Source organism: Channa argus, chromosome 4 (assembly GCF_033026475.1).
Source record: "Channa argus isolate prfri chromosome 4, Channa argus male v1.0, whole genome shotgun sequence".
In the NCBI taxonomy this organism is placed as follows: Eukaryota; Metazoa; Chordata; class Actinopteri; order Anabantiformes; family Channidae; genus Channa; species Channa argus.
In genome coordinates this window covers 26662367-26681403 of record NC_090200.1, presented here as the reverse complement: position 1 = coordinate 26681403, position 19037 = coordinate 26662367, and the positions used below count along the sequence as shown (strand labels likewise).

The 19037-nt window shown below is 37.9% G+C and overlaps 1 protein-coding gene across 3 annotated transcripts; it reads left to right on the top strand.

Moving 5' to 3' along the window:
* Window positions 1-245: 245 nt before the first annotated feature.
* On the top strand, window positions 246-17369 carry chka (choline kinase alpha). Of its 3 annotated transcripts, none has more exons than XM_067500817.1 (12): window positions 246-1089; window positions 1367-1550; window positions 3361-3414; window positions 8697-8810; window positions 9069-9202; window positions 11156-11260; window positions 11565-11623; window positions 11711-11798; window positions 13319-13427; window positions 13518-13616; window positions 13740-13821; window positions 14328-17369. In XM_067500817.1, the coding sequence occupies exons 1-12, from the start codon at window positions 854-856 to the stop codon at window positions 14348-14350; spliced, it is 1287 nt and encodes a 428-aa protein (XP_067356918.1). In that variant the 5' UTR covers window positions 246-853; the 3' UTR covers window positions 14351-17369. The 3 variants fall into 3 exon arrangements, with proteins under 3 accessions (XP_067356918.1, XP_067356917.1, XP_067356919.1); XM_067500816.1 differs by having other exon boundaries at window positions 249-1089; window positions 13518-13624; XM_067500818.1 differs by having other exon boundaries at window positions 253-1089; window positions 1367-1475; window positions 13518-13624.
* The last annotated feature ends 1668 nt before the right edge of the window (window positions 17370-19037 follow it).

The window sequence follows — 19037 nt, the reverse complement described above, 5'->3', positions numbered from 1 at the left end:
AAAGCAAATGTTTAAAGGCTGTTGATTGGCAAAAATGCACATTAATCGCACATTATTATACATTAAAAACACAATGTATTGCTTTCAATATTAACAATATCTCATTAATCATTTCTGAAAGTATACACCTGGGCAGAATACATTGACCCCTTTATCTGCAGTAATCTGTTATGCTGGTCAGGAATCATTGCTACAGTGTTACGCAGTTAATATAGTAAAGCCTATTATGGATAATCTCATTATCCTCAAACGAGGTCAGGTGAAAAACACGTGCATATGATCGCAAAGTCAATATTATAAAAAAATACCATAACATTGAATACATTATGCAATACATACACATTCAAATGGCAGTAAATCTTTTACAAATATTTTTAACTTTATTGATCATTTAAACTGTGAAAGAGAACAGAGCTAGTTATGTGACCTAAAACGAGGATACATCAGTTAACATCTAGCATTATCCGAATTAGTATGTACAATTGTCCCTAAAGGATTTTTTTTTTTAACCAGCAGGTTTGTCTTGGTTCTGCTTGACCGTATCAAAGGCAACCAATCGGAAAAGAGGAGGGGCGCGTACGCATATGTGACGCCTCCCTCCCCCTCCCCGCCTACTCTACGTGTAAATCGGCGCGTCCGAGTCATTGTATTCATTCCATTGCTTGTGAGCCAGGGAGGCAATAACGAATAATAAATAGAAATAAAATACAACACCGCCACACACCCACAGTTTTCTTGAAAAAAAAAAAGACATTTGCAATCGAACAACGGGAATAAATAGTTCTGCGATATAATCGAGAGGGAAGAGCGTTCGACCAGTATTTCCGTTTTACCTTATTTCTGAAAAGCCAAAATGAAAACCAAATTTATCAACGGGGTTTCTTCCTCCCCTTCCATGTCGCTGGGTTTGCTGGTGACTGAGAACGCCCTGCAGGTCCAGGCCGAGATCCAGGAGGAGTGCAAGGAGCTGGCCCACCCCGACAAGCCTGACCAAGACACCCGGCGCAGAGCGTATCTGTGGTGCAGAGAGTTCCTCCACGGTGCCTGGAAGAGCCTGGCTGAGGACGACTTTTGTATCACCATCATAAGGTAACGTTGTATGCTCGCTTGTTTGATGGAAACAGGCCCCGTTAGAGGAAGGGCTGCGAATGACGCAGATTTTAATACCGCCCCGTCCCGTGATATACTGTAAAGCCCCAATTTAACTTACAGAGACAAAAATATATAGAAAATAGAATTTTATTGAAAAAGGAAAAGCATCTGAGGATGCATGTGTGAATCTACAGCTAATTCTTAGATGATGACAAAACAGGAGTTCCTACATTTAATATCATGCTGACTGACAATCTTATCATCTGTCCTCTAGGGGTGGTCTGAGCAATAAACTCTTCCTGTGCAGCCTCCCCGACAGCCTGGGAACTGTTGGGGATGAGCCGAGGAGCGTCCTGTTGCGCCTCTATGGGGCCATCCTGCAGGTGGGAGCCAGATCTCTGAAACAAAACAAACCAACAGCTAAACACTGTTGTTTTACTGTTCCGATTGACTTAGAAGTAAGCTAAGGTCTTCACAACAAGCTGTAGTTATACTAATTACCATCAGTAGCATGTGTAGTGTGTAGTTCTTAGCCTGTAATTATTTTAATTTTATTGTGGATTAGTTCTTCAGGACACACAAATACCTGTAGACATTTATGGAAATAATAAATCTGTTAATCTTTTAATTAAAACTATTAGAATGTCTGCATGTATCAGTGATGACGCATGGAACTGGGTTTGCTGCCTGACTTAATCACAGAAACCAGACACTAAAGAAATCAACAATAGCTGTGTGATGTAACAGAACCACCACCAGTGGTTGTTGGTGTGTGTGTGTGCGTGTGTGTGCACGCATCTGCAGGTCATATGCTTACATTAGTTTATATGTATGTGCAGTTATGTCTTCATGTGTGTGTGTTTGTGTGTGGGATGTGTTTGGGCGTGTTAGCCATTGTTGTACATGGTGATGTACCCCCATGGCTGTACATGCATGTGTTCTTTGCCGTAGGCTTCCCAAAGGAGCGTGCCTTGGGCACTCTTGTTCCCAGGTGAATCCACCCAAAAACACGGTACAGTATGAGATCTCTGAAATCTCAGCCTAATACAAAAACGTAACACACTTTGATGTAGCACAATCCTGGCTGCCAAAACCAGAAAAATAGATTATGGTGGAAAACAGTGTTGAAACTACTCTCCTGTCTGTCTCTTTTCCTCTCTAAATCCCTGCCTGGAGATTTTTACTTGTTAAGAAGTCAGCTGAAATTTTTGAACAAGTAGATGAATCTGCACCTTTGCAGCTTGCTCAACAAATCTGCAATAAGAAAAGTCATTAGCCTATGTGCAGTTTGGCAAGTTTTGGCTTGAATGTGTACACAACAACAAACAGGTAAAAAACTTTCTTGCAGCTCCACAGTTATTGCAAATAACAAAACACAAGAGACAAAGGCATTTTAACTCCTAAGATGACGTGGCAGCTGCACTAGGCCAGACACTTTACTGTATTGCAAAGGGAAACAGAACTGCTCTGGAGATAACCCTTCAAGTCACTAAAAAGTTTTCACGACATGGTGGATTGATTTTACTTGCAAATATTGAGTGACAAGAGGTCAAGGATTTCAAAATATTTGCCCACTTTATCAAAAACAACACATTCTAACTGTTGGCAGTTTTATGTGATTCATTTTTATGTGTGCATCAACTGAAGGCCCTATTAAACCTGCATTAAGTGTTAACTAAAGTCTGTGCAATTGCCATTTGCCATATAAGCTGTTAGCGTTTATTGCTAGGGATGTCCGAGAGAGCAAAAGCAACTGTGTCCTTCACCAAGGTAACTGCCACCACCTCTGTTATGACTGAGGTGCCTCTCAGGATCAAAGAGCTAATATGATTACCAAACTCAGATGGCATTGTCAGCATGCACAGGTACTAATGACTAAACAAACCCTAACTGCACTGGGGACAGAGTTTCTCAGCAATGAAGATATGTGAATAGCATTTTGGAACTGAGGACATCAAATCATCAAATAAATATACATATTTTTAACACCCACCAGCAGGTTTTGGGTAATAAGAACATAGTTTTCATCTCTTCTCCTTAGAGGTGGCCCCTTCTTGACACCATCTGGCTTTTGTTTCTGCTTTCTTTTTCGCTGTTGCGTAAAGTAGGTAGTGAAGGGGACACAACGATTAGCGTCCAAAAGACTTGGTGTGTCTTCAAACTCATACTGCACTGTCTGCACTCCAGGCATGGCTAGGTTTTATTGTTGATCGTTCACAGCTCCACATATATTAATGGCTAGTTCTTTCCTTTTTCTTTTGTTAATAGATGTCCTGCAATAAAGGGGATTCCCAACAGTCAAACAAAGAAAATCACTTCCAAGTAAGTAACTGATGTTTCAGCCATTTAACAATTCATTTACTATGTCACAGGTTTCCCTCCGGTTTCCGATAAAATTATTTAGCTTTTCTTTCACTTCGATCTGCATGGGTTCTGTGATCTCCTGAGGGAGCAGGCTGAACATTTGTAACCTCATGGCTTTTTGAACTTGAGTTTAGAATTGATTGAAACTCTGTCTTCTCTTAGTTATCTCTGGCACGTACGTAACTCTGGCAAGTAAAGCTGTAAAAAACGGATTGGGGTCTACAGTTGTGATTACTGTTCCAAGCATTGTATACATTAAACAAACCTTATTAAGAGTCTCATTGTATTAAAACCAGCTTCTTTGGCTTAAATTCAAGCTAAAATCTAGAAAATGTCAGATATGATCACATTTTTTTAAGAGAGTCTTAGGGAGCAAGCTTAGTTGCCACTGATCTGGACATTTACCCCTGCACTCTAAACATCATGTGATCACAACCCTTGACCCTCACTATGACACTGAGTCACAATCCCTTGAGATGCCTTTGAGGTGAGATCATCAGCCAGCTAACTGATGTCACTCTGGCCACTTTATCATGGGATGAAGGCTGCTTAGATGGAAGGGAATTCTGCCTTCAGTCAGCAGAGAAGCTAATGCAGAGCTGACCCAGGGTCAGCGTCTAAGGATAACATCCCCTAGTTTCACTAACATTGCCGTCTGATCAACTTAAATCCTATTTGGATTACATAGGATGAGACTGTATAAACCCGTTTGTATACCTCACACATCACAGACGCATAATAGCACACATATTTTATGAAATATGTTGTCTATATGTCTATATTTTTCCTTGTTCATGTATACAACACAGTACCTATCTATCAACCGTATATTACAAATATAAAACCTACAGAAACCACTGTGCATCAGTGAGTGTTACATAGGAGTTTATGTATTTAAGTCCTTATCACTGTCCTTTGACATGGGTGACAAATGAGTCACAAGTTATCTTAAGTCCTGATGGACTCGATCAACCTGTTCTTAGTATACCTGTATATCTTTACTGGCTTATTGACACACATGATTGATGAGATAAGTATTGAGGTTAAAACATCAGCTGTTTGCAACTCCCACTGCAACTGCATCCCCTCAAGGCCACCTACTAAACATCTGAGTTTTAGCACTGATATTGGTCCTTTGTAACAAATTAGATTCAAATTCACTTAGGTATCAAGAAAGAACAATCATGTAGCCTACATTGACAAGTATGTGTGGTTAAAAGAAGAGTTTAGTGACAGAAATAGTGGGATCTCTGACTCACAATGGATATTTAGTTTTACAACCCAAAACTGCCCAAACTGCCCAAAACCAGGAAATAGCTGGAAAGAGTTGCTTTTTAATTATGCATGGATGGTTTACAGAAACTGGATACTTGACTCGAAGACAACTCTCACTCACTGGAATTATGAGGATTCAGTCCCTCCAGAATTTTTCAGGCCATTTTATGATTGTTCCAGCCTAAAATTCAGCGACTTTTCTTTTCACAGTTTGTTTCACAGAATTCACAGGGGATTAGTTGAACTAGTTGTGTTTCCAAATTCCTGGAGGAAATGAGAATTGCTCACATTTGCCACATTGATCAAACATTGGAATGATGTCACGCAAAAACAAATCTATTTTATAACATGTGGGTATGTTTTAAATGTGGAACTCCTCCATTGATTGAATATTCACAATAAAAACATTAGCAGAAACAGAGCGAGCTGTGACTTGTAGATAATTAACTTGTTAGTGAAAGACTGTTTGGGAGACTCAGCCAATGCTGGCATTAAAAATACTGTGTCCAGTCAAAAAAAGTTGCAGTGAGTAGCTGACTGCCTAAATTTAGTGAATGACCAGGATTTTCCAATAATAGATTTTTTTCTTCCCTGACAGCACTAGCTTAGATGAAGATGACAAGCCCAATTTAGTTATTTTTTAGTCTTTGGATTTGTCACTGGTTAGAATTCAGCAGTTACAAAGACTTGTCCACAATTGTGTTCCAGCCAATTTTGCAATATTTGGAATATTCAGTTAAACTTTAATTATTGTATGTTCAGTCTTGTAAGTTGAATGCCATTAGAAAAATACCAAATTTCCAGAGGCTTCAATGGCTTAAAAACCATTCCAAATCATAATGCAGCTGTCTGACCAACAGTACCAAATTCTGTGACTATATCAACTGAGTGCAACTACTGGTACAGCTTATTTATATTTAATGGCATGATTACATTTAAATTTGTGCACTACATAAGAGCGGAGTCGATTTAGTCGTTATCACTGTCGTTGTTTTATTGCTAAGTGCTCATTCAGCCCTGTTCTCAAATTCCCGTGCTAGAGTATTGGTACATGTTATCTCTTTAATAGATATCATGCACAAACTGAATTCCTGACTTAATACTTTTGGCTGTCATCAAACAAATGTAGATTAGAACAGATCAACTAAAGCTTTCTAAGGTCAATATGAATTCTGGATGCCAAGATGATGTATTTACTGTTTTGACTGTATCACTTACCTGAAATGATTCAGGTAAGTGATACATCGTGTAAGCTGACTGTGCAGGAGCTTGAGACTTGGACTGGGCTTTGGACTACCAGCTGGTCTGTTGTCTGGCAGCATGTGTGTCAATATGATTATGATAATGTGGATAATTCATGTTGGAGATTGGAAACTGCATGTGATCAGCATTCTCCAGACAAGGCCTTACATAACAATTGGGAGAATTCATTCAGCAAATGCCATGGAATAAAGCATGAAATTGTTTGGTGCATGCTGTTTTTTCAAGATGTTTTGAATTGTTCATTGTGTCCTTGAATTGCTATTAATGCTGACTTGACTTAAAGCTGACTTTATCCAATACAATGTAATGAATAAACCATCTAAATGCCATGGTTACCAAATAGTAAAAAATAAAGTCAAATCAACAAGAGGAGTCCCTTGTTGACTCACCCTAATAAAATGTAAAATTCAGAGCAGATTAGACTGTTTGCAGATAATAGAACTCAGTTTTCATATAAATTAATAACCATTACTGGATTTGTTTATTACCTTTTTGAAAGAAAACAAAACATGAACAATCTTTGAATCCTTGCAAAAGTGGTGTTAGTTTGCAACAAACAATATTTGATATTCTTAGAAATGATTGCCAAATAGAGGACGCCTTTCTGAGGAAAAGCGTCTTTAAAACCCAAAGGCATATCCAGTTGCCATCAATAGCATAGTTGTAAATACAGTAATAACTGAGAATGTCCACAGAGACATAATAATCAGAAATTGACATTTGTGAGAAAATTCTTACTGATTGGTGTGACTGCAGAGATATCAGTATCTCATAAGGTAGGAGTCACGTTCTTTATCCTTGCAGAATGGTTCAAAATGATGTCTAACATCTAGGAGGCCACAAAGTGCGCAGTATTATTTTCTTTAAACTAGCTTCCTGCTGGATGTCAGTATGAAACACATTCCATGGCTTTTGGCCAAAGACTCCAGCACTCACGGCACTCACTAAAGAGTTCAGTACAATTCAAATGTATTTATATAGCACCAATTCACAACAAAGTCATCTCAAGGCACTTTACATAATAAAGTCAAGACTATAAATATATATAGAGTAGACAACAAATTCTTCTTGAGGAAGCTGTAGGCAACAGTGGAGAGGAAAAACTGCAGCAGAACCAAGCCCAGGGTGGGCGGCCATCTGCCTTGATTGGTTGGGGTGAGTGAAAGTGGAGAGAAAAGAGCAACAAAAAGCAACAATGAAACATTGGGCAGGTTGTTAGGAGCATTACCTGCGCACTGGAAAACACAGCTCCAAACCTGGGGACGCTTTCATCTAATTAAACTTTGTACCTAATGTATTTGTTTTTTATATTGAAACTCTGTCCCTACCAAGCCAATTGTCTTCCGTCTGCAAACATCAGGCCCAAAATGGCCGTGTGTTGCCCTAGTTTTTGCAATGTGTCCCACACGACCTCCGTCGGCTTTCTTCCAGCAATTCAGTATGTTGGCAATCTCGTTATTGAGAGAAACCACTCTGATTGTCTTTCAAGTTTAGTAGATTAGTCCACAAATAGAGGTTCAGTGTCTTGTCCAAGGATACTTTGACACATAGCCAGGAGGAATTGGAAATCTAACCACTGACACTGTGGTCCATGGATGACTGCCTTTACTAACTGAGCTACAGCTGACCTTTCCTGCTGCTTTCCCTTCCTTTAATGCTAGCGCAGAATGGATGTTCTATCTGTTGTCTGTTATCGGCTGTTGTGTCCAAATGCCCATTGTCGTCCAAAAAAGAAGCCAAAGTGAGCTGTTACAGTTGAATCAGTCCATCAGAATCTGCCCAATTCAGAACACATGTTTGAGTTTGCGTGAAAGCATGTTTCCCCATCAACCTAAACCCCTGTTGAGCTTCTGTGCTTTGTCAGTGTTAGCAGTGACTGGTAGTCTGACTGGGCACTTACTGGAAGTTTTAAACTACCTTTTGTGTTCTCCTCAGTCCTCTGGCAGGCGAAACCAGCCAACCCTAACCACAGAATTTTTCCCATTCAAACTCCTCCAAACATTTCCTCCGTATTTGCATTGAAGCCCCTTTCAAAAACATACTTCACGCTGCTAAATCTTTAGCAATTTCACATGTCAGACCACAAGTACTTTTTCATTGAAGTTGTATTGGCAGTCTCCCTGACGAGAAACCTTAGAAGTGTACATGGTTGTCCTGCACTGTTTAAATATGAGGACAGAACAATAACATTATAGAGCTTGCAAAATGGATTAGTCTATACATCTGAATACACACATTATAACCACAAAGGCTATATTATTTTCTGTGCAAGAAAATGAAATATGTTTGACCACCTTAGATATAACATTCCACCAAGAGGATGGCACAAATTACTCAAATTACTCAAAATGTTTTCATGTCACAATATCTTTAAAGATATGTTCAGTAAAATCTAATTTTGCACAAAACTGAGGGACTGTAATAACTATAGGTATTGCTAAATAAGCAGCGATTGCATTAAGGAGGACTGTGACTTTGAAATAAATTCAAAGCGTAACCCTGCTGGCTGACAAGAGTAGAGTTTCATTTGTGCAGCTCAATTCAACCTCATTCACGTTTTCAGACATCGTGACCAGAAAAAGCTCTTTGTCTCCTTTCTTATTCCGTACGTCTTGCACTTTGCAGCACTGATTGGTAGTAGTGATGGCCTGGTTTGCTCCCATACCTGAAATGCTTTTAAGTTTATCACTTTTTGTCTTTAGGGAGCAGAGGCTATGGTACTGGAAAGTGTGATGTTTGCCATCTTGGCAGAGAGGGAGTTGGGTCCTAAACTCTACGGCATCTTCCCTCAGGGCCGACTGGAGCAGTATGTGCCGGTGAGTCACCATGTGTTTTCTTAGCTGTGTTGTTGACTTGGGTGAATGATCAGGTAGGATTTTGTAACAAACTACACATAGCCAGGTCATATTTACCAATTTAGTAAATATGTGCACATTGCTTTAAAGCTGATCTGATATTAATGGCTTTTGTTTGTTTTTGTTTTTTGTTTTTTTTTATTTAATTTTAGTAAAACTTCTTTCAAACCATTTTTCATGTTCATACTAATATTCATACTAACAATATCCTATTTATAGAGCCGTAAACTAGACACCTGTGAGTTAATCGACCCCAGCATCTCAGCAGAAATTGCAGGAAAACTGGCCACATTTCATGGGATGAGGATGCCCTTTAACAAGGAACCCAAATGGCTGTTTGGGACTATGGAGAAGTAAGTATTTTAAGTCTTGTCCTGACCTGCCCTGCTGTCCACTGGATCATATCTGTTCAACATGTGCAGATTTACTGTGCAAATCTTAAATTCCGCCTTAGTCAATACCTTTGTTTTCCATTCCCAAGATAACACATTGCACCAGCGCTAACTTATTGATCAGTGTGAGGTGGCAGTTGGCTTATCATGGTGTGCTTTCAATTGCTTTCAAGTTTACATGTTGGGTGTTTACATGGCTGACATTGTGCAATGTTTGTCATCTTTGATAATGTCCAACTTGTTTGTTTTTTTTACTTTGCAGATTACATATGACAAACATGCACATTTTTCCTCCCATTCAAATGATAATCACATTTTCATGTCAGAAAAAAATATTGTATCTACTGTATTATCTATAATTGCAATGAAATTATTTGTTACTTTTAGTACTTCTGTAACAGCATAACAAGCTGTTGTACTTGTTCTAAGGGCTTGATAGTTTATCAAGGACCCACATTTTGATCACTTCTCAAAAATGATAAATGTCAATTACAAAATGGTACATCACTAATTTACGAAGATTTATGCTTTGCTGTGAACATTTTCTAAATCAAATTCAACACAGGAAAAACAGTAATTATGTTAGAAGATGGATGTAGGATGTGGTCATCATAAATTCCAGTTCCTGCATATGGTACACAATCACATGTAGAACCAGGCATTATTAATGCCAGTTATGAGGTTTTAGCAGACAGGGATCCAAGAATTAGCCTACTTAGCATTTTATTTGTTTACCAGTAGCTTTTAGAAAATGAAACCTGCAGTGTGTGACATACCCATGATCAAATACGGACACTTTTTTCCTGTTTGTTTTGTTGTGAAGTACATTTCAGTTTGTTTGGTTTTCAACTGGTGCCTTGCGCTTTTCATAGTTTGTTAGAGAAATGTATGCAATGTGGAAAAATTCCAAATTCCATTAGATTATTTTCTTTTGGTTCTTAGTCTTAGAACTTTTTATAATGCAATGTGATGTCACTCAACCAAACGTATTTAAATAGCTCAAGCTGTGCTAAAGATCTTGCCCGATTTGTGGGAGTGTTTGTTTCTTTAGCTGATTTCAGCACCGGTGCTACAAATGATAATTGTTTAAACACACAAATTGAAAAGAAAATAATACTTCAAAAACCCGATGTAGGTTTTTGTAACAAATATCTGTTTCGTTTACTATGAAGATGACTTCACCAGTCCTCTTATTAGCATAGTTAGTTGCTGTGTGCTAAGCAAATCTGCCTGCAAACCTGTAACTGCTGTTATACCAGCCTCACATGACAGTCATGTGATGCAGGTAAATGATAACACATAGCAGTAATAAAGTAGGACAAGTAGAAAAACATCAGCAAACTGAACTTCAAGTTATGAAACTTCAGTTCTTAAGCCATTTTATTCAGTTTTTGACTTAAAAGCTTTATGACAAATGCTGTCTTTTTAATTATGTTGATGAGTAAAAAATAGAACTTTGGTATTTTTCATTCACCAACGTAAAAGAGTTTATATGGTGTAACATTATTATTCTAATTTTCTCTTTTATAAACTGGATAGCGTATGTGTAACATCATTTATTGTGATGTGTTATAAACCACATGATCACTGAAGCATCTGAAAAACACTTACCATGACCTTATATGAGTGTTGATGCAACCACACAGTGTCTGATTCACTGATGTTTAAAAAGACATCAGTGTCATAGACATCCTTGTAGAGTTAGCAGGAAATGATCAACTCTTATTATATGGTCCTGCCTTTGTGTCATTATTAATATTAAATGCTTTACTGACTTATGTACTAGTAGAAAACTCAAGCCCAAACAACCAACTGCAGTTTGTTTACAATCCGTAATTCATACTTGACTCTGATAAACATGATTCAGACTTCACTTATCTTCATATGATAAGAGTCTTATTTGTGTTGAACCAGGTATTTGAGCCAAGTTATGAGGCTGAAGTTCACCAGAGAGTCCCACCTGCGTCACTTTAACCATCTGCTCAGCCACAACCTGCCACAGGAGATGGACATGCTCAAGTATGTTCTTGCATATATATACACAACTCATGCACAAAAATGTTCCTTGATGTCAAGCAAGAATGTATCTGGATAAACTCCCAGATTATCCATTAATAATAATATCACACACAGATTGCATTGGGTCTATGTGGGGATGCCTGCTCTGAGACTACAGACTCTGAGACTACAAATGTTTTCCAATTAAGAGAGAAAGATTAAACGTCCTTGTTGGAATTTAGAATATTGTAGCTCGATATGTATTACAGTTAGTGTGAACCTTGCTAAATGATAATCCTTTGGTTTCCAACCTGTCTTTGTTCAGATCTCTGCTAGAGTCCACACATTCTCCTGTAGTGTTCTGCCACAACGACTGTCAAGAAGGTAAAACATACACATGCCCCTATGTTGTTATACATTTCTTTTTTTATAGAAAAATGATTCTATAAGTACATGTGTTTTTTTTTTCAGGAAACATCCTGCTGCTAAAAGGCTGTCAGACCTCAGACAAACGGAAGCTGATGCTCATTGACTTTGAGTACAGCAGCTACAACTACAGGTGTGTAAGCAAATACTTTTTCAACTTTTACAAAACTACCTCTCTAATTATTGTCAGAATTTGATTCATTTGGTCCATTGTCATTTGGAACATCCTTAGAGTTATTATTATTTTATATCGGGTCACCAGTGGAGATGGTCAGTAATGTGCAAGCTTTTTGGGCCCAAAACATTAAAGTAACTTTAAATCATGGAATCTGAAAGAATGAGCATACATAATTTTTTATTCAAGGCCATTTTCATAAAAAGTGATATTATGGCATAATGAAAGGTTATTAGATCATTAAATGTGGCATGACTGATACCAAAGTGTCATTACTAAGCTGTGAGCAGACTCTTGAAAATAGCATTAGTCGTGAGTTTATTGTTTTAACAGAAGTCTTCTGCCCAGTATTGTCGGATCCACAGGCATCGCTGATGTTTAAGTTTCTCTTGGCTGTCAGTGTGCTTCTTTTCCCTCCCAAATAACTTTGGCTCTGGACTGCTGAGCCAGCTGGGGGGAGGCAGAATGTTGAGGAGGGGAGGGTTGGGTGAGTTGAGAAAAACAGTGAGATTAAGTAACCCAGGAAACAAAAAAAAAGAATGTAGCTGTATCTGAGTTCAGTCAGGGTTTCCTTCTAGCATGATAATTCAAGGCCACCACCCCCTGTTGAATTATTCATTGCATCTGTTATATAAGCAGAATTTGGCAGACTAAGGAAGACTCATAGAATGGAGGCAAAGGAAAGACCTCAATCATGCCTGCCACTGTTACTCATGGAGATGGTGGTGCACTGGAGTTTTAGTACAGTCATGCATAAATGACTGAGAGAGACAAGAATAATGAAGCGTTGTGTGAATCACTTCTGAGAGCAAGTTTAAACTACACTGGCTGTGGCTCCCAGTGGACAAAGGTCTCTCCCTTCTCCTTTCCTATTCTCTCCCCCTGCAGCTCCCTCTTGCATTGCCCTTTTAAGTCTCCTCATATGCTGCGCAGCAAACATGTGACCATCTGTACACAAATGAAGCTTCACACACAAGACAGTGGTGTACTCCAATGCATTTTCATACTGTAGTTAATTTGATGTTTACTAAGATCAGAACATCATTTTTTTAAAATCTACACTGCTGCATACGCATTCATATCAAATCAAAAAAAAAGAAGTGAACCATTCTTTTTCAACTAAGGCCACATGGCAGCAGTCATTTTCCTTCACTTGTTTGTCACTGGTTGGAAAAGGGTGAAGCAGAATTAGCTGTGTTTGTGTACATTTAATCCCTTTAAACCACAGGGCTTTGGTGTGGTAGGCTGCAGTAAAAACAAAGCCTAAGGGCCAGTTTGGATAAGTAGTGAGTGAACCCCCCACAGCAAAGTCTCATGTTCTCCTGAACAAACAAAATAGGGAAAGGTGATGGTTTCAAAGAAATGGAACAGTTTACCGCGACAATGAAATGTCAAGCATTTAATAAGCCTAATAATTTATCCTAATTTTTGAGTTGTTTCTCTTTGTTTTTTTTTTTCTTTGTTCTGTAACATCACAGGGGATTTGATATTGGCAACCATTTCTGTGAATGGATGTATGACTACAACTGTGATGAGTTTCCTTACTTCAAAGTAAATTCTCACGCATACCCTTCAAAGTTCCAGCAGGTGTGTATATAATGTTGATACCGTGACATCTTGTTGATTGTCTTACTGGTGGACTGGTGTCCGAGGTACATTTATCATGTCTTTATGCAGCTCCACTTCATTGAAAGCTACCTGCACGAGTATGATCAAGGGTTTAAAAACCTGAGTGAAGTGGACCAAATGAAACTAAAGGAGGAGCTTTACGTCGAGGTAAACAGGTGAGCTCAGTTGTAGAACATGGTCTAAAATTACACGACATTTTCAATACAAGACAATCCTATTGGATGGTAGAGCCTAGTACAAAATAAAGTAATGATGGCTTTTTGAATGTAGATTCGCCCTGGCATCCCACTTTTTCTGGGGCTTGTGGTCGATTATCCAGGCACGGCTTTCCACAATCAAGTTTGGATACCTGGTGAGTAAAACCTTTATTACATTTAAGAAATAATAAATGCGCCACTCTGTTAACTGTGGTGGTTAAAGGAAATGAATAAAGCGTGAGCAGTATTAGAAGAAGACAGGGAGGTTCATGTAGTGTCAATATTTATTGTGTTAACAACATGTTTGGAGGTCAGGTTAAACTGCCATGTCAGTCAGACAGGATATTATACTTGAGTAAATAAACACCTCTTTTCTTTTTTGTTAAATTACTTTGTAAAAATACCCCATCCAGAAATTTAATTATTACTTCACTTAATTCCGAATATATATTTTAAATGTAATTTAAAAAAGGTGATTGGTTGTCTTGAGAAATTTAGAATGATCTAAATTTCCATAGCATTATTATAGCATTAGCATTAGCACCGTTTGAGAATGTTGAAATTTTACTTCTACTTTGCCGTTTTGCCCATAAGTGAAACTCAAGTGACGTGAGAGTTGTGCATGTGCATATATAATTCTGTATATTTGCCTATTTTTTAGGAGTATGCACTGGCCAGATTTGATGCATATTTCCAGCAGAAGAAGATCTGGGCTGTGTGATGAAGTGAAATGATTGAATGGATTGATTATACCTTCAGCCAAATGGCAGGTGGAAGATGTACAGCTTGATAAAGATTCTTCCATGCACACGTTATATACACTCCCTGCCTGAAAAGGATTAGCTGGCTAAAGTTGATGTGCTGAGCAAAGCCAAACTTGGTGATCATATAGCTATAGGTGTTTTAAATCCGCCCCACAATCCATTGCAGCTCAATGTTTACACAACTTAACTTCTTCAAAGCCAAAAAAAAGAGAAAAAACATCCACTTGTACTAATTTTCTTTTGGTGAGAACTGCTCTCTGCTTCTGCCTTGTTCGACCATAACACTAACACAAAGTTTTTGAGCAGGAGAAAGGTGGATTTTAGTTAACGCTAGATTGAAAATGTTGACATTGCATCAATGTATATGTATTGATCGTTCCCTTCTTTGGGTAAATTCCTGCTTATTGAAGCAATCATTTCCTAACTATGTATATTATATAGATGCCTACCTGTTACTAATTGGCTGACTTGTTAGACAGGTCAGACTAAAGTCTTCACTTATGGTATTATGCCTGTGCTTTGATAGATTTTAAATAATTCTATTAAACATTGTCTTCAGGCCAGGTTCAATTTAATTTTGTTGTTTTTCAAAGTCTGTGAAAAGTGGAAGTTCTTCTTTCTAGGTGGCTGGTTACACTTCACCAAATGAAATTGAAACCATTTCAGTTAGCTTTGGTTATTTGTGCCATCATGGAGAAATTGTTGTTCTCAAGGCAACTAGGGAACTAACTAACCACATTTTCTCCTTTTTATTTTATTTTTTATACCATTGAAGAAAACTTTATCTAGTACACTGTAACACAGTGATAATGGTTCTTTATTGTGGTAATGGATTCTTTGGTGATGTCTCTGGTTTTTTTGGCACAAGTGCCTCCTGCCAAGTTGCCTCATCATTGTAACCATAATCCAGAATATTGACTCAGGTGATGACAAAGTACTTTAGCTATAAGTAAGATGCAGCTGGACAGCTGTGTTGTAATCGAAAAAACGTTTTTTACTGTATCTGTTGGAGACCAAGAACTACTGACAGCTCAATTAGTGGAGTTAATCAACTGGTTAAGCCCCACTCCCTTCAAACACTGACCCATGTTGCTACTGTACTGCAGTATTAATCCCAATTTAACAAAACAATTCACCACTAGAACAGAGAACACTGCCCTTTGTATGTTCGCTTTATCTCCAGGGTTCTATTTTTTGTCTCTCTTCTATGCAATTGGATAATAATTTAAAAACTTAAAATGTGATGATGAGAGTGAAAACTGTTGTTTCTCCCTGCTGACTCAACTCCAAATATATTGATACCAGCTTAATTCTACCTCATCCCACTGAGTCATTCTAAATGCAACTACTAGAGAGACACAGATGTAACATCTGCTGCTAAGAAAGCCTTCAGTTTGTCTTTAAATTAGACCTTGATGTCTAAAATTTTAGTAAATTTTCTTTACTTGCCACCTTTCACATGTTTAAAAGAACTGCTTCTTCATGTCAGCATTCCTCTTTTTACTGTGATTGGTTTGACAAACATCGAACCAACTTCTCAGCTTGCCATTACAGTATCCGACTAAATGGGCAAAGGTGACGATGACAGCAGCACATTCCAAAATAGAAATCAATTGTACCCAGTAAGGATGAACAAACAAAGGCTGTGTCCGAAATCATTATATTTAAAATTTGGTACTATATTTAGTCTTGATAGTCTTGGTGTCCATATTCACAATGTGTACATACACAATACTTATTGTTTAGTTCCCTAAAATCCTTCCATTCCAGTGCCACTAAAAATGTGCGGCCTCGACAAATGCTGATATGCTGCATATACATGCTTATTCCTGTTAAGTTGTAGCAGATTTATACATCAGGGCATATTCCCCGTTTACCTGTAAACCACTGGGATTTAGAATGAAAGTCACCAAAATTGAATAGGTGACTGATGTGAAGTGTACTGCTCTGTTGTACACAGAGCCGAGGGAACTGAGCCAGATCACGAAACTACTAGTCACCTGATACTGGAATCATCCACAGGTGTTTGAATGTCACTGTGGCACTTACGTTCTGAGGACTGAAAAAAGTATAACTTTGTGTATTTGAGTATTTTTACACTTAAGCTTTAGGGATTTCTGAGCTGTGACTGTTTAAGTTGTTGAAATGTTAAATACGTGTTTAACAAATGTTTATTTTACATGCACAAGTGTGTTCTATTGTACATTTTATTGTTTCTCGTTGTGTCCTTTGAAATGTGTTTAATTTATAGTTTTATCTTTATCCTGAGACAATGCTGTTAAAATTCAAAGTGTTACTGTTACATCACTTGTGAGGTAACAGCCTTTTATTTTGTACCTGTTGTTATTGTTTTCGGTACTATTCAGTGGTTCTGTCTTCAATCTAAACCCAATTTGTATTTGTTTTTGTTTTGTTTTTCAGAAGTCGTCTTTAATTTTGTGAAAAGTATCAATTGCGCTGACATTTTACCATGTGGTGTTTGTGTGGTCTTTTTGCATAATTAAAAAAAACATATTTTGAAATGAATGTACACCGTGATTTGTAGTTCTAGTACATTGCACACTTGTAACTTCACTTTCAGTATACACATGCCCCATATTACATGAAAGTTAGAACTTTCTCTTTTAAATCACTGTAATTAATAATCTCTATAGGGGCTTGAGTTACAAAATAACCCGATCTGTACCTTACAAACTTATGGTTTTTGGGAATGTACTTTGGGTCGTAATGTAAATTAATTAAAAACATTTTGTTCTGTAACAGCAGGAGTTACACATAATGGGACAACCTTTGCTAACTATGCAGCTTCACTAAAATACACTTTGTTCTCATACCTTGTAGTTAAAAAGGTGCCAGTAACCTGCATACCAACTTACCTTGGCTGTAAAATGTACTTTTCTGTGATGTGCATATAATGAATAAAGAGAAAACTAATTGACTGACTTGTGGTTTCATTTTGATATTTAGATTTGTGGTAAAAATAACCTAACTAAAATAGTCAAACAAACCCTTGTGACTGAGCGAATGGAATGGCACAGAGATGTTGACCTGCCCTTTTGTGGTTAGGCTTCATTCGACAAATTTGTTAACTGATGAAATGAGCATTTGGAACGTCCAGTCTCAGAAGTTGTACAGACTGATATATATATTATATATATATATATAATATATATATCACGAATCAGCCAAAACATTATTTCACCTGGTGGGGTTATTTAATGCTTGTTCATAACTGACCATTAATGTTGTGGCTGATCAGTGTTTTTTTGACAAATTTCATGGTCCTCAAAGAATAAAGTGTACACACTTCAGTTTATTGGTATTGATTCCAAGTCTGGGTATTATGTCCAGTACCTGAGTGAATACAAATGGAGCCTGGTATTAGGTGTACTTTTAATGTTGGGTTCAAGTAGGTTCTGGATCGGCTACACTATTATTTCATTTTTCTTTTAAGACTTTCCCCTTTGGAAAGAAATTGTGTCTCTACTTCACAGGGCAATTCGTTTTCAAGCTATTGTTTTTATTCTCATTAATGTCACACCTGCTCATGGTTACACCCATGCACATCACACATGGGATGTGATATATCAGGAAACACAAAAAAACAACTGAACTAGTTGTTTGATTGTGAAGGTGTGGAGCTCTCTCGTGTGTTCTGTCATACTTTCCATTCGGCTCTGAGATGACAGTGAGGTGTGGTCAAAGTCCACTTTTACATCGATACCGGTTACCTTTTGTTAAAAACAATAAATAAACTGGAAGGCCTGGGCCAAAGCTGCAGTTCACATGCTCTAATCTGCCTTGAATCGAGCCCTTGGAACTCTCTTCTACTCTGTCCTACTGAGGAATGTGTGTGTGAATACCCTACTGGCCATAGACATAACATCTACTTTCCTGTACTCATCTAACCTTGGTGCTCCCAGGATCTGTTCTGCTCAAAAAGCATCTTTTCTGGTCCACTGATCAAACTTGCCTTGCCTTTCTCATACTTAAAGCATGAGCTTGAATTGACCTGTAACCAGCAATAAATAGCAGAGTCTAAGGAGAGCAGGTCATTCCCGTTCATCTGAAAAGGCTCTGACCTTTCTGGACTCTCCTCTGACATTCCTGCACACGTTGACGTTTTGTTCTGAGTTTTGTAATTTTGAAGTGGAAGGTGGCATTTACTATCCGCCTTTCTGAGTGTCCGAATAGGTTCCTTGTTGGCACTTTAACTGTGACCCCGTTCATCCTTACGTGTAACTTCTTTACCTGGCTCAACCTTTATTTATCCCAAACCTCCATCTGCTCGACACTGTGGAACTTTCCTCCGTCTTCCTTCATGCTTTGGCACAGTTTTCTTGTTGTACCTGTTCAGTCCTGTGACTCTTTGCTAGTATAAAGATGACTCCTCTGAGGTTTTAGGTATTGAAACCACAATGTACACAGAGCAGAAGCGAAATGAGCCAGATCACCAAAGTAAACTCTGGCTCTGTCACTGTGGCACTTACATTGTGTACTTAAACTTATATTAAGCTTTTTGTGAGCTGTGGCTGTTTAAGTTGTTGTAATGTTTAATACATTTAATTTTGAAATTTAATATTTTAGTTTAATACCAAATTGTTTTT

Coding starts and splice junctions, on each gene's coding strand:
- chka (XM_067500816.1), top strand. CDS start 854: ATGAAAACCAAATTTATCAACGGGGTTTCTTCCTCCCCTTCCATGTCG. Junction 1,551..3,360: donor CTGTTCCGATTGACTTAGAA/GTAAGCTAAGGT, acceptor TTTTGTTAATAG/ATGTCCTGCAATAAAGGGGA. Junction 3,415..8,696: donor ACAAAGAAAATCACTTCCAA/GTAAGTAACTGA, acceptor TTTTGTCTTTAG/GGAGCAGAGGCTATGGTACT.